General features: G+C 51.0%; 7 protein-coding genes across 7 annotated transcripts; 3 read left to right on the top strand and 4 right to left on the bottom strand.

Annotated features, from left to right (window-relative positions):
* Positions 1–2,570: 2,570 nt before the first annotated feature.
* Positions 2,571–4,374, top strand: PV06_02599 (uncharacterized protein; the record flags this gene model as incomplete). The annotated part of the gene is made up of 2 exons (XM_016403301.1): positions 2,571–2,695; positions 2,750–4,374. 2 exons carry the CDS (start codon positions 2,571–2,573, stop codon positions 4,212–4,214), a joined length of 1,590 nt encoding a protein of 529 aa, XP_016267198.1. The 3' UTR covers positions 4,215–4,374.
* A 391-nt stretch (positions 4,375–4,765) lies between these two features.
* On the top strand, positions 4,766–6,388 carry PV06_02600 (ATP-dependent rRNA helicase RRP3). The gene has a single exon (XM_016403302.1). The coding sequence runs from the start codon at positions 4,797–4,799 to the stop codon at positions 6,240–6,242; it is 1,446 nt and encodes a 481-aa protein (XP_016267199.1). The 5' UTR covers positions 4,766–4,796; the 3' UTR covers positions 6,243–6,388.
* Positions 6,389–6,708: 320 nt separating this feature from the next.
* Positions 6,709–7,763, top strand: PV06_02601 (uncharacterized protein). Its single transcript, XM_016403303.1, has one exon. It carries the CDS (start codon positions 6,816–6,818, stop codon positions 7,737–7,739), a length of 924 nt encoding a protein of 307 aa, XP_016267200.1. The 5' UTR covers positions 6,709–6,815; the 3' UTR covers positions 7,740–7,763.
* PV06_02602 (uncharacterized protein) lies at positions 7,736–10,456 on the bottom strand. Its single transcript, XM_016403304.1, has 2 exons — positions 8,558–10,456; positions 7,736–8,453 (listed from the first exon to the last, which is right to left on the bottom strand). Exons 1-2 carry the CDS (start codon positions 9,926–9,928, stop codon positions 8,025–8,027), a joined length of 1,800 nt encoding a protein of 599 aa, XP_016267201.1. The 5' UTR covers positions 9,929–10,456; the 3' UTR covers positions 7,736–8,024.
* A 129-nt stretch (positions 10,457–10,585) lies between these two features.
* PV06_02603 (uncharacterized protein) lies at positions 10,586–12,093 on the bottom strand. The gene has a single exon (XM_016403305.1). The coding sequence runs from the start codon at positions 11,811–11,813 to the stop codon at positions 11,106–11,108; it is 708 nt and encodes a 235-aa protein (XP_016267202.1). The 5' UTR covers positions 11,814–12,093; the 3' UTR covers positions 10,586–11,105.
* PV06_02604 (extracellular protein) lies at positions 12,078–13,407 on the bottom strand. Its single transcript, XM_016403306.1, has one exon. It carries the CDS (start codon positions 13,213–13,215, stop codon positions 12,346–12,348), a length of 870 nt encoding a protein of 289 aa, XP_016267203.1. The 5' UTR covers positions 13,216–13,407; the 3' UTR covers positions 12,078–12,345.
* Positions 13,408–13,558: 151 nt separating this feature from the next.
* PV06_02605 (uncharacterized protein) lies at positions 13,559–15,953 on the bottom strand. The gene is made up of 2 exons (XM_016403307.1): positions 15,679–15,953; positions 13,559–15,618 (listed from the first exon to the last, which is right to left on the bottom strand). The coding sequence occupies exons 1-2, from the start codon at positions 15,907–15,909 to the stop codon at positions 14,320–14,322; spliced, it is 1,530 nt and encodes a 509-aa protein (XP_016267204.1). The 5' UTR covers positions 15,910–15,953; the 3' UTR covers positions 13,559–14,319.
* Between the last annotated feature and the right edge of the window lie 663 nt (positions 15,954–16,616).

Consider the following 16,616-nt stretch of genomic DNA (forward strand, 5'->3'; position numbering starts at 1 on the left):
AGGCCAGAAAGAAATACTCTGGACCGATCACATCGTACTGTTTGGCCACCAGTTTGTTAGATTGTGACTATGCAGCAACTAAAAAAGGAATACATATAAACAAAAGGGGAGAGGGAAGGAACACAAAATCGGACTTACCCAGATACTCTCAGAGAAACTACCATTGGCGGCCAGAGCTTCGTTGACAACGTCCCAGGAATAACAGGCATCTTGCCAGTGAGTGATCAATGTTTGAATGTGGTTCTTCATGACGGCCGTCAGGGTCTCGTTGCTCCAGGTGCCGTTCACAACAAAGTCACTCAGCTGCGAGTTCCAGACCAAGTTGTGGCATCGAAGGTATTTGCCGTGATCTTGGGCAATGTCGACTGCGACTTGACCACCTGTGAAGTTGAACAGCCCTTGCTCTGGCTCGGTGGCGAAGAACTTCATGTCATTGGCCGGAGTGATTTGGCCGAAAATGTTGGTGTCATTCAAGATCTCTTGATAGAGAATGTTGGTGTCCTCTCCTGTCCCCTGGGCATCCGCGTCAGTCATGGGGAATGGCAGGGACTGGTCTGTGCCAAAGAGAACTCACAGGCTGATCTGTGGCACTGCCAAACCATAGCTTCCCAGCAGAGCGAGCCAAGTCATTCAAGTATGGTGGTGCCAGCGGCTCGAAATACCCTGAGCATGATGGAGATGCAGGAGCTGTTGAGCTCGATCCGGATGATGTGGTGGATGCTGTTGGACCCGGCTTGCCAGGCCAGGATTGGGGTCCTGGGAATCCTGAAGACTTCTGGGGAGGGGGTGGCGGAGGAGGAGGCCCCCATGGGTGCATGGGATTTGCATTTGAAAGGCCTGCCAAAGCCACGAACGCGGCTGACAAAAGACTATACGAATGCATGTTATACAGCAAGGAATCAGACGTCAAGATGAGGAATGAACAAAGATGCTCTTCGATTTGCTGCACGTTACGGTCACGATGTACCTTGCAGAAGAGCTTCTTCATATACTTCTCACCGGTAAAATCGATCCTCGTCTGTACCAGGATCCAAGATTACCTTTCGTCTTCATTTGAGATACACCTGCCGATAGCGTCGACCAAGATTGCGGTGACGAGGCAGATCGAATCTTGGATAACAACCGGGACCCCGCAGCCTGAGATTCATGCTGCAGAGGAGACGAAATCAACACGTCGACCTTCCGCGTCTGGTGTAGCACGCAATACACAAGGCACGTGGCCGGTAGATATCAAGAGACAGACACTTGAGTCGAGGCGAGGTACATCTGGACAGGGAGACCCATGTGAGAGGCGAAATGTGGAGGTGGAGCATCAATATCCCTTTTGATATATTGCATTGCTACTCGGACCTATACGAACGAGGCTCAAATGCTTTTCCCAGTCAGGCTAAACCAAGCCTGAGAGCCTTGCTTCAGACGATCAATTAATCATTAGAGTCAAGCTTTTCCTTCGTGTAGCCAGCCGCTCGACCGATGGCTATTAGTTTGACGAGGAAGTGGCGTGTCGGGCGCGAAATACCCAGACGGACGTGTGTGGCCAGACGAAGTTGCTCGTGAAGTCCTTGATGTTTTTGCAAAAGTGCCACCAAAAGCTTATGTTAGATGGGATGCCCAGGGTAAAATGCCCTAGTGTGTCGATCGATGTTAACAAGAGAGATGAACCATGAGCCGTCCAGAGTCTGGCTGCTCCGTGCTTCGCGACAAACGACATTCCGGTTAATAGGATAATAGGGGGATAACTAGCCGCATGGACGTCCCTCCGTGCAAAAAAAGAGACTGCCGATATTCTGCCATATGGTCGTCAGGCTCTAGGGGATCCACACCGGCCCATGATCCCAGCACATGTCGTTTCTCACTCCCATGGGCAAGTGGTGTGCTGCCCACATTTTCTCCTTCTAATTCCGTCCTCCACACACCTCCGGATCAGGTGGCACGGATTCTTCAGTGGATTCTTTTTTCAGCTACCACCTATCTTCAACGAGTTTTGACGCGGACATCCCTGACCAAGCGAAGGGGGAAAGAATACAGCATCTTTCATTCCATGAGACCCCCTTGTCAGTCTATTCCTGATGCCAGGTAAGAAATCAGCCGTGCCCAGCTCCGGTCGGGGCCATGACTTTTGCCTTCGACGCCGCATCCATCACCATCGAAGAGACCCAAGCTAAAGTCAAGCTCCGCGACGAACAGAGGAACAACCGTTCTATTGGCGGGGCCGACTTTTACCCAGCCCTTCGCCTCGGATGTCGCCTCTAGTCTAGACCATTTTGTCTCTGGCTAAATGCATATTCAGGCGAAGGAATGGCCCCATTGGTCTCTACCATCCCATCCCAGGTTCGCTACATGGACTTCTGGTTTGACTAACACCAGACACCACACGCGGGCTCTCCAGATGAAGTGCCGGGGTATGATGAGTGTGCATGGACACTGCTACGTTGTATATAACTACTCTCGTGCATCCATTCCTGACTCTTGTCTCTTCTCCTTCATCATCAAGCTTTTCAGCCATCTCTTCTGGCCTAGGACCATTATCCCCTGACGGAAGTATCCTTGGATCAGACCATCAAACGAACATGGGGAAAGACTACTTCGAGGTGGCCGGTCGCCAGTTCCCGGCGGTGACCTGGTACAAAGATCCAGCTCTGCGAAAGACCTACATCATTCTCATGTTCGTGGTCTTGACCAGTGCCACAAACGGGTAAGCCGACAGCACTCGAAGCACTAGTCCTCGATTCTAATCACTTTTTGGCAGTTACGATGGATCTATGATGAACGGTCTTCAGACTCTGACACCATGGAAAGACCATTTCGGCAACCCTTCAAAGGGTAGACTCGGTATATTGAATGCCATCATGGCTGCTGGTTCCATCTCGGCCATCCCATTCGTGCCCTACGCCGCAGATATCCTCGGTCGTCGCATGGGTATTCTCGTGGGATGTATCCTCATGCTGGTTGGTGTCATCCTGCAGTCGATCGGTTCCAACTACGACATGTTCTTGGGTGCTCGATTCTTGATCGGTTTCGGTGTTGCCATTGCCCACGGAGCCTCCCCCTTGCTCATCACCGAGTTGGTCCACCCACAACACCGTGCCGTCTTCACCACCATCTATAACACGACCTGGTACGCGGGTTCCATCGTTGCCGCTTGGCTTACCTACGGCACCGATCATATCAGCAACAACTGGGCATGGCGTATTCCCACCATTGTTCAAGCTGCCCCCAGTTTGATCCAGATCGCGTTTATCTGGTTCGTGCCCGAGTCCCCCCGTTGGTATATTGCCCACGGCAAGGAAGAGAAGGGTCTCGCGGTCCTTGGCAACGTCCATGCCAACGGCAACATCAACGACGAAATGGTCCAGGTCGAATTCGTCGAAATCCGCGACACCATCAGACTCGAGAAGGAACTTGAATCCAATGGCTGGATGGAGCTCATCAAGACCAAGGGTAATCGACGCCGACTCATCATTCTCTTGTCCGCCGGTCTCTTCTCACAATGGTCCGGCAACGGTCTCGTCTCGTACTACATCACCAAGGTCTTGGATCAGATTGGCTACACCGACACCTTGACCCAGAACTTGATCAACGGTGTCCTCCAAATCTTCAACCTCTTCATCGCCGTCCTCTCCTGCTTCTTCGTCGACAAGATCGGTCGTCGCAAGCTCTTCCTCTTCTCCACCACCGGTATGCTCATCACCTTCATCTGCTGGACCATCTGCTCGGCCCGCTTCGCCATCACCGGCGCCCGAGGTGCCGCCAACGCCGTCGTCGGCTTCATCTACATCTACTACTTCTTCTACAACTGGGCTTGGTCCGGTATGTTGGTTGGCTACACCGTCGAAATCCTCCCTTACAACATCCGTGCTAAGGGTATGACCGTCATGTTCCTCATGGTCGACGCCGCCCTCTTCTTCAACCAGTACGTCAACCCAATCGCCCTGGGAGACATCGGCTGGAAGTACTACATTGTCTACTGCGTCTGGCTCGCCGTCGAACTTGTCGTGGTCTACATCTTCTACGTCGAGACGAGAAACACTCCTCTGGAAGAAATTGCCAAGCATTTCGACGGAGAAGATGCCCTGCTGGCTGGTGGTGCTGCCACCCACAAGGGTCTCGCCATGGCCACCGAGATGGGTCTCGAGGGCACCGTCCTCCAAGCCACCGATGAGAAGAGAGGTGGTGCTGAAGTCGAGCACGTGCCCCACAAAGATTCCGTGTAAAAAACCCCAAACAAATCAGCGCTTCTCTCTGCTCTCTGCTTTTTGTGCGGTGGATATGTTTGACGAGTACACAGGCTCACAAGAGGAAGAGGAAAGCTCGCAGTCTTAAAGAAGAAGAATGAAATGAAGGGATCAAATGATTTAGCCAACAGGTTTGAAGTAGATTTCCAATACTGATTTCTATTGATCAAAGATGTCGTTCTCATCCATTGAGGATTCTTGTAGACACGATCGACACGATGAACCTCAGAATCATGACTCGGGCATGCGGCCGTGATATGCTCCTGCAGACCAACGTGCCGACAGGGCCTTGCCGATTGCCTATTATGTTCGTAGAGCGAGAATTCTGACCAGATCAATACACACTCAATGTAAGCGTACAGTAAAGAAGCAAATAGACTTTCCGTAATAGATTATGCGGAATGTGAGCTCGCTCAGCCTCGTCGCAAAAGGCGAGGCTGAAAAACTCGTCACGTGTGATAAGGCCTTATCACAAAAAATATTTCCCCAAAGTTCTACAAATAATCCCTCTCTTTCTCACTCTCTCTGTCCACGCACAAACACGCCGCCCGCCCACTCAAGATGCCGCCGCTCAAGAAAAGAAAAATCAGCCATGATGGCCAGACCTCCCGAACTGAAGACCGCGAGAGGTCAACCACACCGACCGAACCCTCTGAAGCCAGCGCGAGCGATGCAGAAACGACAGATGAACAACAACCCACTGAACGACGTCCTCGCACATTTAGAGAGTTAGGCATCATTGACTCGTTGTGCGAAGCCTGCGAATCCCTTGGCTACAAAGCCCCTACCCCGATCCAAGCCGAGTCCATACCCCTAGCCCTCCAGGGTCGAGATCTTATAGGGTTGGCAGAGACCGGAAGCGGGAAGACGGCTGCGTTTGTACTGCCCATCCTACAAGCCCTGATGGCGAAGCCTCAGGGCCTGCACTCGTTGATTTTGGCCCCGACGAGAGAATTGGCATACCAGATCTCTCAAGCGGTGGAAGCATTGGGCTCGGTCATAGCTGTCCGATGTGTGGTTCTAGTGGGCGGCATGGACATGATTCCGCAGGCCATCGCACTGGGGAAGCAACCCCATGTTGTCGTGGCCACACCTGGGCGTCTGATGGACCACCTCGAGAACACAAAGGGATTCTCACTCCGACAATTGAAATACCTAGTCATGGACGAAGCCGATCGTCTCCTCGATCTGGACTTTGGGCCGGTTCTGGACAAGATTCTCAAGATCATCCCCAAAGAAGGAAGAAAGACATATCTCTTCTCGGCCACCATGTCGAGTAAAGTCGAGTCCCTACAGCGAGCGTCGTTGTCGAATCCTCTTCGTGTGGCCGTATCGCAGGACAAGTACCAGACGGTATCAACACTCATACAGTCATACCTATTTATCCCTCATAAGCACAAAGATCTCTATCTCGTCCACATTCTGAACGAACTTGCAGGACAGACGGGAATCATCTTCACGAGGACTGTCAACGAGGCGCAACGCATATCGATACTGTTGAAGTCGTTGGGATTTTCCGCCATCCCCATTCACGGTCAACTCTCGCAGCACGCTCGATTGGCCGCGCTGAACAAGTTCCGGGCCAGATCGAGAAATTTGCTGGTCGCATCTGACGTTGCCGCTCGTGGTTTGGATATTCCGTCTGTTGATCTGGTGGTGAACTTTGACCTTCCTCACGACAGCAAGACGTACATCCACCGAGTTGGACGGACAGCTCGAGCCGGTAAGAGCGGCAAGGCGGTTTCGTTTGTCACGCAGTATGACGTTGAGCTGTGGATGAGGATTGAGGGGGCACTGGGGAAGAAATTAAAAGAGTACGAGGCTGTCAAGGAAGAGGTCATGGTACTCGCGGAGAGAGTTGGTGATGCCCAAAGAGCTGCTGCGATGGAAATGAAGGAGCTACACGAGGACAGGGGCAAGAAAGGAGCTACACTGAGACATAAGAGGACTGGGAAGGGCGGTGGTGATAAGAGAGGAAGAGACAATATGGATCAAGATGAGGGTTGATGATTAATGAATGTTGACTGTCGTAGGTACAGTAATAGAGGTGATGAGGATAAAAGTTGGTATCCAATGGAATGTTTTTGACCAGCGTATGTGCTTGTGTAGGTATGTAGTGATGGTGTTTTGGTATTCATATCGCCTCATCAACCTACCTAGCTACCTTTTATATTTCATCAAGTCCTCGTACGGTGCTTCGATCGTATTGGAACTGAGGTGATGGTATCTGACCCACCAAACAACGATCGATGATCCACTTTTGAGATAACGGGACCCTCGTCACTCGGTAATATGTGGTCTTGTTGATCTCGAAAGAGAGAAAAAAAAGATACTAAAATAAAGTCCTCTCGGATGAGAAGGCATAAATTACTGTAGTGTGAGATGTGCTGTATGAGCTAACAAAAACTACCATCCATCTACTTAAGGGTATCCGACACATCTAGCAATCGTGAAAAAGTCATATGTATCAGCACCTCGGTCAATCCATCACAACTTGACTCGTCCTAGCACCCACCTGACCTACCCTCGGACGTCCACACTCACCAGCTATTTGTTTCACTCAATATTCACAACTGAACAATGACAATCCACCAAGACCAATGTCCTCTTCCATCTCCTCACCCTCAAGACGAAAAATCCTTGGTTCGTCAACAGGTCTGGACTTCCTTGAGGTCCGTCGCCTTGCCCGATTCGCGTCACCATTATGATTTTTCGAGCTTCATCCCGGACTTTTGGGGTTCCGACGAAGCCGTCACCAGACTTGTCGACCTCGAGATTTACAGGTCCAGCAAGGTTCTTTTCATCACCCCGGACAATTGTTTGGAAGGTCTACGGCTACGGGCGTTGAAGGACAAAAAGACAATCTTGATGACCACGTATGGCATACGTCGTGGGTTTTGGATTTTGGATCCTACCGAGATTCCTCGAGACTCGTACCTTTTGGCATCGACTTTGGACGGCATGGAGAGGTTCGGTAGACGTGTCGGATTGTCGGAAATGGCCGGTGCACTAAACCCGCACGCCAGTCGATCACACAGTGACGGCAACGACGGCAACGGCGACGCCCAGGGTGAGACGGTGGTTTTGCCTCTTCTCGTGACAGGGACAGGGGCGATCAACACCTTTGGTGTTCGGTTCGGCAAAGGTCACGGTTTTTTCGACTTGGAATGGTCGATACTTTTCAGTCTCGGACTCGTCGACCCCTTGACGAGTGTGACGGTCGCAGTCGTACACGACTGTCAAGTTTTGGAAGATCAAGAATTGACACCGGAGGAATTCGACACGGTTTGTGACTTGGTCATCACACCTACGAGGGTCATTGTCGTCGACCATCATGTCCAACAGGATGGAACGAATCCAGAACGGTCACGCACAAAGACACAGTCGAAGACCATGGTACAAAAACCTACGTGTGGGATTCTGTGGGATAAATTACAACCTGGTATGTTGGATGACATACCACCTCTACAAGAATTGAAGAGTATGATGTTGGATAAATCATAGAATACAACAATACACAGAGAGGACACAAAGATCGGAGGCAAGACAGCTTTTCCGAGTACATTCTCCAAGTTCGGAACAGAAAAGACAAACAAGACCATAGACCATGCTCATTACACTGTTCATCTCCGGTTTTTGTCTCGAGAATGAATGGTAGAACGCACAAGACATCAACTACCTTACAACAACACACATGTATATCTTCACAGTCAAATCAAACGTCACATATATCCTCCTCCACATGTTCTCCATAGGGTAAACCGTCACAACATGTTCTTTTTCTTTTTTTCAAGAAGTAATAGAATATGGAGCCACGTTTGGATCCAAAGCTTGCCACAAGAAAGGCATACCCTGACTTAAACCGTTCGAGTCAAAGTTACGAGACGACACCTGTCCGCTAAACTGTTGCATGGTGTTGAAAAAGGTCGAAGCCGCCTGTTGGGTGGCCGGGTTCATACGATTCAACATCGGTTGATCATTGAACATGTTCATCAACGTACGGTTTGACCCGACGAAGAATGGACGGGCAAAGAGAGCCGCAAAACCGAACTGAGCTTCTACCTTGACCAGTGGAGGGAGGTATTGAGCCAAATTCGAGGCTCCCTTTGTCGTTGGTGGTGGCTGGTACAGAGACGGTGGGTGGAAAGGGAGGGTCGAACTGACACTGATCAATTCGTTGGTGTTGATGGTGTGGTGTGAGGTGGATGCTAGATGTGCCTAAAACAAAGCAAATAGGTCAGCAGTGCAGATTCAAAAAAGAGAAACTGAAAATAGAGGCAACGACTACGTCATACGGCCAGGCAAGGGGAAATCTTGCTTACCATGTGAGTCAAAACATCAACCAGATCAGACTTTGTCTTGATTTCGGGAAAGTCAATGGCTTCAGCCGGACCTTGAGCCTCGGTCACCCACGCTTGCATTTCCTTGTCGGCGGTGACGTCCGAGTCTGAAGAGTAGTACGATCCCACAAAGGAAGTCATGAAGGTGTGGATGGCGTCGTAGATGGTCGAGGCGTCATCGTAGAACGGGAAATTCTTCAACGCCGGGCCAAAATCCGAATTGACCAACCCACGTCTCTCGAGGTCGGTCACGAAGTAATTGGACTGGAACCGACCGCTGCCGGCGTTCTTGTACAGGTTGGTCGAGTAGTCTTGGGCCGACGTGCCCGTGTAGGCAAAGACTTGGTCGACGACGGCCCCAGGCAAAAACAGCAACGTCGCGGCGAGAGGTTGAATCGCGTAGACCTCGTACATGATGCGGTTCAGGAGAGCCAAGACCGGATGCTGGTCGCTCAGAGATCGAATGGCGGCCATGTAGGCAATCTGCACGACCTCGTGGGTGCTGGCCAGGTGGTTCCACTGGGCAAACCAGAAATCGTTGACATTGTACATGATCTTGGCGAGAAGCCAGTCGTCGGGAGAATCGGCGGGAGTGTAGATCAGGTTCGAGCCCACATTGGTACGGATGGCCAACGGCAGGAACTCTTCCGTCTTCTGGTCGATGTAGAAGAAGGCGTCGCACGCCGCCGAGTAGCGAGAGGTCGGGGTGAGCTCCTTCTGGTCCCGGTAGTCGGCGTAGAAGAGACGACCTTGGCTGAAGAGTTGCTGGAGCGTCATGCCCGTGAGGTTCGTCGCGGTGGCGTCGTCGATGGTGAATTGCAACGTGTCCGACGCAGGGTTGAGTCTCTTGACCTGGTAGGGGCTGAGGGAAAGTCGTTCCATCGAGAACAGCAGGTCCTGGGTGTAGTTGGACAGGATACCCGGGACGGGACCATGTGGGAGGAAGCTCTTCCAGTGACCATCGTACAACAACTTGTAGTCGTCCAAGGTCTTCAAGCCGTTGTACTGTAATGCAAACAATGTACTGTCGGCGGCGTCGACGGCGGTAGCTGCGAGGATCGGTGCTTCGTCGAGCTGAATCTCGACTTGATCGGCCGCAGCCCTCGCCACGCCCAAGACTCCCGATGGGAAGAACGGTCCACCGGCGACCGGAGGGCCATACAAGAACCCGGCTTGCTTTGTCTCGATATCCGTCGACCTCAACAAGGCATTGGAGTCGTTCTGCGGCAATGAATAACCATTCGTCGCGCGTACGTTCAGTCTCGGAGCTCTTTGTATGGCGACCGACGCGACCTCGCTGCTGCCCAGCGAAAAGACCAACAGCAAGTACGACATAAACGATTGACGACCCATTTTGGATGAAACGAATGTAAGAAGTAACGAACGACAGGCGAAATTTTTCAGCAGGGTGCACTGATTCCCTTGGACAACGCGCGGGCACTGCCTCACGTAAATATCATTCCTGTGAAGGAAGAGAAAAAAGAGTGTGTTGAAAAGGCCCGGGGGGCGTGTATTGCTTGTTGACACAGGTGGTGTACAAGGACGGTGGTATTCAAAGGCGCATTTTCTTCTGGAAAGTAATAATGAACCCCGATCGCGATGTTATTGCGCCGGCTAAGCCTGTCGGTAGGGATCGACGCAAATTTGGGTGGTACCAACGGTTTCCTCATAGCCTGGGATGCCTCACATTCCGTACGGAGTACCGTGCTCCGTACGACGCCCACAGGAGCTGAAGGAGCTGGTGATACTCCGTACTCTCCAGTTATGCTGACGTTCGACTAGGCCACAAAAAGGGAAAAGGGGATAAATCATTCTCGGATAGACGCGAAATTGCGGTAGGTGACGAATTAGCCCCCCGGTCGCAGTGGCCTTGAGGCTTTCTATACCCCTTGGAGTAAAGTCGGCGGTCGATCCCAATCAAAATCGCATCCACGATGGGTTTGGAGTTTTGATGGGATTCCACACACCAGATGTAGTATATGGCTCGCTCTCCTATTATTGTCTGTGTGGGTGTCACCCCAGACTCCGCGCTGCTTGTTGACATTGTACAGTACTTTTTTGTAGTCTCGCCGTGGGTCTAGTAGTGGTGTCAGAAAGTCAGATGTCATGGGGTTACCTCGAATCCAATATGCATTGTGAAACAAGCCACTCTCCGACTTTCTGCTAGAGACGACGCCGGCGTACGGATACCAAGTTCGGATATCGTCCACCATTAATTGTTGGTCTCGTTCATCGGGTTTCGTAAGAGCGAGGCGGCCGCTAAAAGGGCCGACAATCGATCTCATGCCATATCGATTCGAAGGCGAGAAAAAAGCTTAAGAAGCTTGACGTACGTAGAACGATTCTTTTTTTCGCCAGTGCCCTTGGGCTTCAACTTCATCCACAAAGTCGACAGGTCATGTATTGATTTTAGCGTACAGCCATGTTAGTGGAGAAGAGAGGCACCCCCGTACTTATAGCACGATACACTCAGCCCTGGCGGAGAATTGACTGCTGCTGTTTTCTCATGGCAGCACATGGTGGGATGAAGTCAAGGATCAAAATCCTCCATGGACGACAATGACTGCACGTCAAAGTCCTTGACTGACACGAACTCAAATGTCTCTTCGTCCCCTGAATTATCGTCATGGTCAGAAAGATTCCTCGGTTCATCATCTGCTTGTCGACGATCATCCTTGTCGACACCATCGCGAGCCACCGAGCCGTCCCAGTCTACTTCGTTATCACCATCTAACTGGCCAGATTCTGCTGCATCGTCGACGCTGTTCAATCCATCGTGGTTATACGACATCGCCACTTCTGCTTGGCCTTCGGCAATCGCACCGTTTACGGCCTTGGTTTTCGCCTTCATACTTCTCCCCAGTGTCTCCATCGTCCATTTGGTGCTCCTTTTCTCTCGAATCTTCTTGCCCCTGTGATGCCGTCGATCCAGAGGCCAAATGTCGGTGTCTCGGTCAACCCACATGTCATGTTTGGTCCAGGTTGATATCCTCATATGCTGAGGCATTGAGATGAGAGGAGCGAATGCCGGATACATGGCTTCATAGAAGGAAGAATACTCTCCTGTCAGAGAACGCCGCGTACCTGATGTAGAAGTGAATGCATAGTGGGGTTGGCCAACCCAACTGGGATGCACACCGCGATAGCCGTAGTACTTGGAGGCCTGTTTGGCATCTCGATTTCGAGTGCGTCGTCGAGATCGTAGGTCACGGTACTGGTCGGCATATTCGAAGTCCATTTCTAAGAGGTCGTTGAAGTCGAGGCAGAATGCGGTTGTGGATGGGTTGTATGCAAAACTTGAAAGTCAATGGCCATGCATCAGAGAGGCAACTGGTTGATTTATTGGGCGTCCAGATAATGCGCCATCATCCGGAAATGCCTCGATATTAGCATGTCTAACTGCGCTGAATGAATGGCGTCTGTAGAGGCGAGGGAAAGGATTATGATGAGTCATCCAGATCAACAAAGTCGTCTTGATGCTGTAGGCCACAAACACACATCCCGAGGCCTTGATAATTGATTGGCCTGGGACGAGGAAAAGTCAATTCCATTCACCTCAGCCACTTTATACTCGCGTGTTGCAATCAACGAACGAGGCTTAGCGGTTCAATAGCTGGTGTGGCCTTCGACTTCCTTGAATCTGCAGAAGATTTGTTTTCCCAAATCGAAGCCCCATCGAGGTGGTTAAAGTGCAGTTGCAGCTGAATTAATGCGGTTTTTGTATTCACGATTTTGTACAACAGTAACTAGTTTGGTAATTATTCCCAGTATCAACATGTCTCGATCCATGTGTCCAGATCAATGTTCTTGAGGATGGTCGAAAAATGAGCTTCGTCTGGATCAGTGCAATACTTTTTCTTCGTCTTAGACGAGACCGGGTTGTTATTACTGGTGTCTGGGCCTTTTGGGTACTCGACGTGGAAGACGGGTTTCTGGTGTTGTATAAAGACTGCATACGTGTCGCACTCAGTATATTGGACGCACTGCTCATTGACACTCCATTCCATACACTCGACGACATCGTCAATGATGGCACCGGCGTTCTTGAGGCCGATCGATAAATTGCGCCCGTGTGCCTCGTTGGCAAGAAAGATCATGTAGTCGATCGAGTCGTCCTGCGTCAGATCGAGGCCGTTGTCATTGTCGTATCCATCAACGTTGTCGGGATCGACTCCGTCACAACCCTTGTGTACCGCGAGATCTAGGCGAGCCTTCATGATGGTCCGAACTTTCGGCGAACTGATGTTGAGCCATTTTTCACCAGGCCATCCGTCGAGATCGTTACCCAGATCCGAGGGGCTGAATTTGGATGCATCAGGTCGCCAGTTCTCGTAACTGCCGGCGGAAAAGTAACAGATGACTCGGTGGCCGTTGCTTTTCATGGTGCTGATGGAGGTGGCATTGTTGTCGAATAAGTCAATGTCCCACACCTTGGGTTTGGAGGCAATTGTTGATGGTGAAGCGACTGGCTTGAGCAACTGGTAATTCCATGATACTCCAACCACAGGCTGCCAAAGGCCCTTTGGTCGGGGTGAGCATATGCTTCTTGCAACTAAGCTAGGTGCTAGCGACGTCCTTTGCGGAAGTGCTGTACAGAAGACTACTCCAAGGAGCAGGTTTAGGAGGGTGAGCAGGATCATCGTTCTTTTGTCGCCTGATTAAAGAATTATAGTCATGGTGGTGGTCAGGGAACAATGATGCTGCGAGGCTTCCGGCCTTATAGAAAAAAAAGTATGGAGTTGTGCTGCAAGGCTGCAGTAAAAAGGCTGTAAGCCACGACAACGTCGCAAGCGTAAATCTTTCATTTGCTGACGACTCCAGACAAGGCGCAGTTACACAAAGCCACACTTGTAGTTCGTATTTGTACTCACAGGTCTCTCGACTACAGTTGGTCCGCGCTCCAAAGGCTGTGGAAAACCTAAAGCAAAAGCCTAGATCGGTTTTTGGGGGCCTGGAACTTCTCACACTTTTGCCCTAAATGAACAATAGCGCTGAAAGTGAATTCTTATGAAAATGGTAAAGTCGGAATAGTTTGGAACCAGACCGAAATGAAATTTACCTAACGCTGCGTGAAACAATCCTACAGCACTTCATATGACATCATATGGCAGATGCTTGAAGACCAAGGAGAACTGTTTTCTGCTGGCCGAGAGAGGTACTAAGGTATTCGTAGTCAACAGGGTCAACCCAGCCACAATACCCATGCACATCACTACAGCTGTCTTTCGGTAGACTACGCCAATGTAACATGACCCTCCTGCGTCGATTCAGCTTTCGAGTGGATACCGTGGTCCTTGTTGATGTGCACCTCCGGCAAGCCTCGGCGGCGTGTGAGACATGAAGGTCATCGGCCAGGCTCGTACTCTACTCGCAATCTCTTGCAATGTACCATCTCGTTGAGGACGGCGCTTGAAGGCTAGCGGGCAGCCGAGGAGATGTCTCCAACCGTGAGATAATAGGACTCGATTCCCAATTTGCACTCCCACATCTTTTCAAATCTTTCAAAGTACAAACCTTGCCCCGGGCGGGCACAGAAGCACTGCAGATGGGATATACCAGGATGATTGGAAGTGTATTGCAAAGAGTTCACGAGCTGTACCACTTGCGGCAAGGCCAATGCTGCCATGGAGTGACGCACCACGCTGTCTCTCAGGGGGCTATTCGTGCAATGCTTGCTCGGCGCGATCACGTTAGGACTGTCTGCATGCGTAACGATAGGATTGCTGGTGATCAGTCCAAGTCGCTTAGTAGCCGTCGTGAAACCCAATCTGATCGCTCAGTTCCGGGAAATGAGCCAGAACAGAACTGTGTAGGGTCCAATTTTCCTTTTGGCTGATGTGTGATATGAAGGCATCAGTGAGTCGACTCTTATATTCCAGCTTAGTGCCTCCGATGGATTCGACGCATGCATCCTCACCAAAGCTCCAGTTAGGGTTGAAGGTATCATGTCTCATGACATGGGTGAAGTCTCGATTGTAGGTCAAGAAGGACTTTCGAAGCTGTGGGATATGGCAAAGATCAACAAACAGCTTGTGATGCGGTACGACCATTTGATCCAGGAGGGGTCTCATAAGTTCGGGCATCATAACCCAGGTCTCTTTACATGGCATGATCATCCACCTCATAAAGGATGTCACCATGTATAGGGTGGTGTACAGGCAGCTCGGAGGAAGCATGCCTTTCCATGACTTGGTGAACTCGCACACCCATGTAGAAACAGTTTGTCCATCTCCGGGTTGTCGGTCGCGGAAAAAGAGTTCAGTTTGCAGTCCATCCATGCTAAGAATGGTTCGAGCTGGTACTCCTTGAGCGATCAGAGAGCGGGCCTCGTCGATGAATGCGTGGGCAGACAATGACAATGGATCTTCAACTCCTGCCTCGTCTAGCAACAATGGAGCGCAAGAAAATTGCGGTTTGTGAAAGATATTAAGCTGTTGCTGCTGCACATCGGGCCCCCAGCCATTACTCCGAACTGCGCTTGACATGGGAAGGTTTCCAAAGGACCTGACAGCACCAGGCTCGACATAGTTGTCTTCGCTGGAGGGAAACCGTGGCTGCTGTTCTGAAGGGTTGGTCGCGTCTGCGGGATTGGATATAAATGCTAGGAGGTGCTCTTCAAGCGAGTATGGACGATGTCCGGTGGGCTCGTCGATTCCTCGTTGTTGTGGACTCGGAGGATTTAGCAATGCTCTTAAGGAAGTCGACCGTGTCAATACTGGCTGACTGCTACTACCGCCTTGAGGCTGTGAAGAGCCTGATGGTGCTTCCCAGCCGAAGGGGAATGATTCTCCTCCATCCGACTGTGCAAGATGTGCTTCCAAGGCCGCTAATGGAGCCCTTTCGCTGATTAAGTTGAGCAAAGTCTCTACCTTGCCTCCCGAGCGCTGTCGCAGAGTCGCCAGCACTTGGTGAAGAAGTTGTTGGTCCTTTCGAGCCTTTTCACGGTGCATTTTCCGTCGTAGATCAGAATTTGCATCCAGGACACATTCAAAGTTGTGTTTGACGCATTCGGAACATCTTCCGCCGCCCTGGTCACCATCGCACTGATTGAGATGTCGAGTCAGCATTTGGACAATAGGCAAAGTGAACAAAAAGCCCCATACCTTGCGTCTTCGCTTCCGGCAAGATGTACATGCTCGAGAAGTGTGCTTGGTTGCTGCTCGTGTTGATCGTGCGGCAGGTGCGACGTTTTGAGCCTCTGGTGGTGTAGCTTCGGACAAAGTGGTGCGCTGGTCGACTTCATACTCTAGATCTGGTGCTCGAGGCATCATAGACGTAGCGAGGGGCTGTAGTGACTCCGGCGGAGGGAAGCCTGTGCCGGAAAAGCGATCCATTTTGCTTGAGGTTGAGCTGCATATCCTCTGCGTGAGAGTTGCGCATTAATAAATCCGACAACGTGGGGATTACAGTAATGAAAAGAGACTGTCGACCGTTATGGACACCAGCTCTTGGACGTGTGATCAGATCTGCAGGTCGTCACAGCTTTTTGAAACTAATGCAAAGAACCCTGGAAAGCCGATGCCGGGGAAGCGTCTAGTGAGGCCACACAGAAAACGACGGGCAGGGATAAGAAGGCCTAAGGGGCCTAGTGAGCATGCAGGGAAGCCGAAAAGGTCACTGTGCGGCAGCAGCAATTTTGTTGTGGAGTGACCTCGACAGCCAGAATACCTATGACCACCTAATTACATCAGCCTAGGAAGCCCCGGGACGTCTCAGGAGCCCCAGGTAGCCCCCAATCGCTATGGTCTACATTGCCTAGGAGTGGTGAGGTTCAGGCATGGCAGGACAGGGACCCCAGCACCTTCGCATTGTGTGGCTGCTTCTACCGAGCCCGTGAGTGTCAATGGCGTCCACGTTGACTTGGCGCAGCTAAATGTCTGTAAACAACCCTGTCAGAAAACTGTCAGAGACCGAGAAACACATGAAAAGCTCCCCTCGAGAGCCCATCAACAAACTTACCCTTGCGATGAATTGCAGGCCATCCATTTCTGATACCTATTATGTATACTCCGTAGTACGACCACTATTGCCTTGTTACTAT

Source organism: Exophiala oligosperma, assembly GCF_000835515.1.
Source record: "Exophiala oligosperma strain CBS 72588 unplaced genomic scaffold supercont1.2, whole genome shotgun sequence".
NCBI lineage: Eukaryota > Fungi > Ascomycota > Eurotiomycetes > Chaetothyriales > Herpotrichiellaceae > Exophiala > Exophiala oligosperma.

Excerpts from the sequence above, each read along its gene's own strand:
- PV06_02605 (XM_016403307.1), bottom strand. The coding sequence starts at position 15,909 with ATGGATCGCTTTTCCGGCACAGGCTTCCCTCCGCCGGAGTCACTACAG. Across the intron at positions 15,619-15,678 it reads GCCGGAAGCGAAGACGCAAG|TGCGATGGTGACCAGGGCGG; the intron begins GTATGGGGCTTT and ends CATCTCAATCAG.
- PV06_02600 (XM_016403302.1), top strand. The coding sequence starts at position 4,797 with ATGCCGCCGCTCAAGAAAAGAAAAATCAGCCATGATGGCCAGACCTCC.
- PV06_02604 (XM_016403306.1), bottom strand. The coding sequence starts at position 13,215 with ATGATCCTGCTCACCCTCCTAAACCTGCTCCTTGGAGTAGTCTTCTGT.
- PV06_02601 (XM_016403303.1), top strand. The coding sequence starts at position 6,816 with ATGACAATCCACCAAGACCAATGTCCTCTTCCATCTCCTCACCCTCAA.
- PV06_02603 (XM_016403305.1), bottom strand. The coding sequence starts at position 11,813 with ATGGACTTCGAATATGCCGACCAGTACCGTGACCTACGATCTCGACGA.
- PV06_02602 (XM_016403304.1), bottom strand. The coding sequence starts at position 9,928 with ATGGGTCGTCAATCGTTTATGTCGTACTTGCTGTTGGTCTTTTCGCTG. Across the intron at positions 8,454-8,557 it reads TTGATGTTTTGACTCACATG|GCACATCTAGCATCCACCTC; the intron begins GTAAGCAAGATT and ends GCTTTGTTTTAG.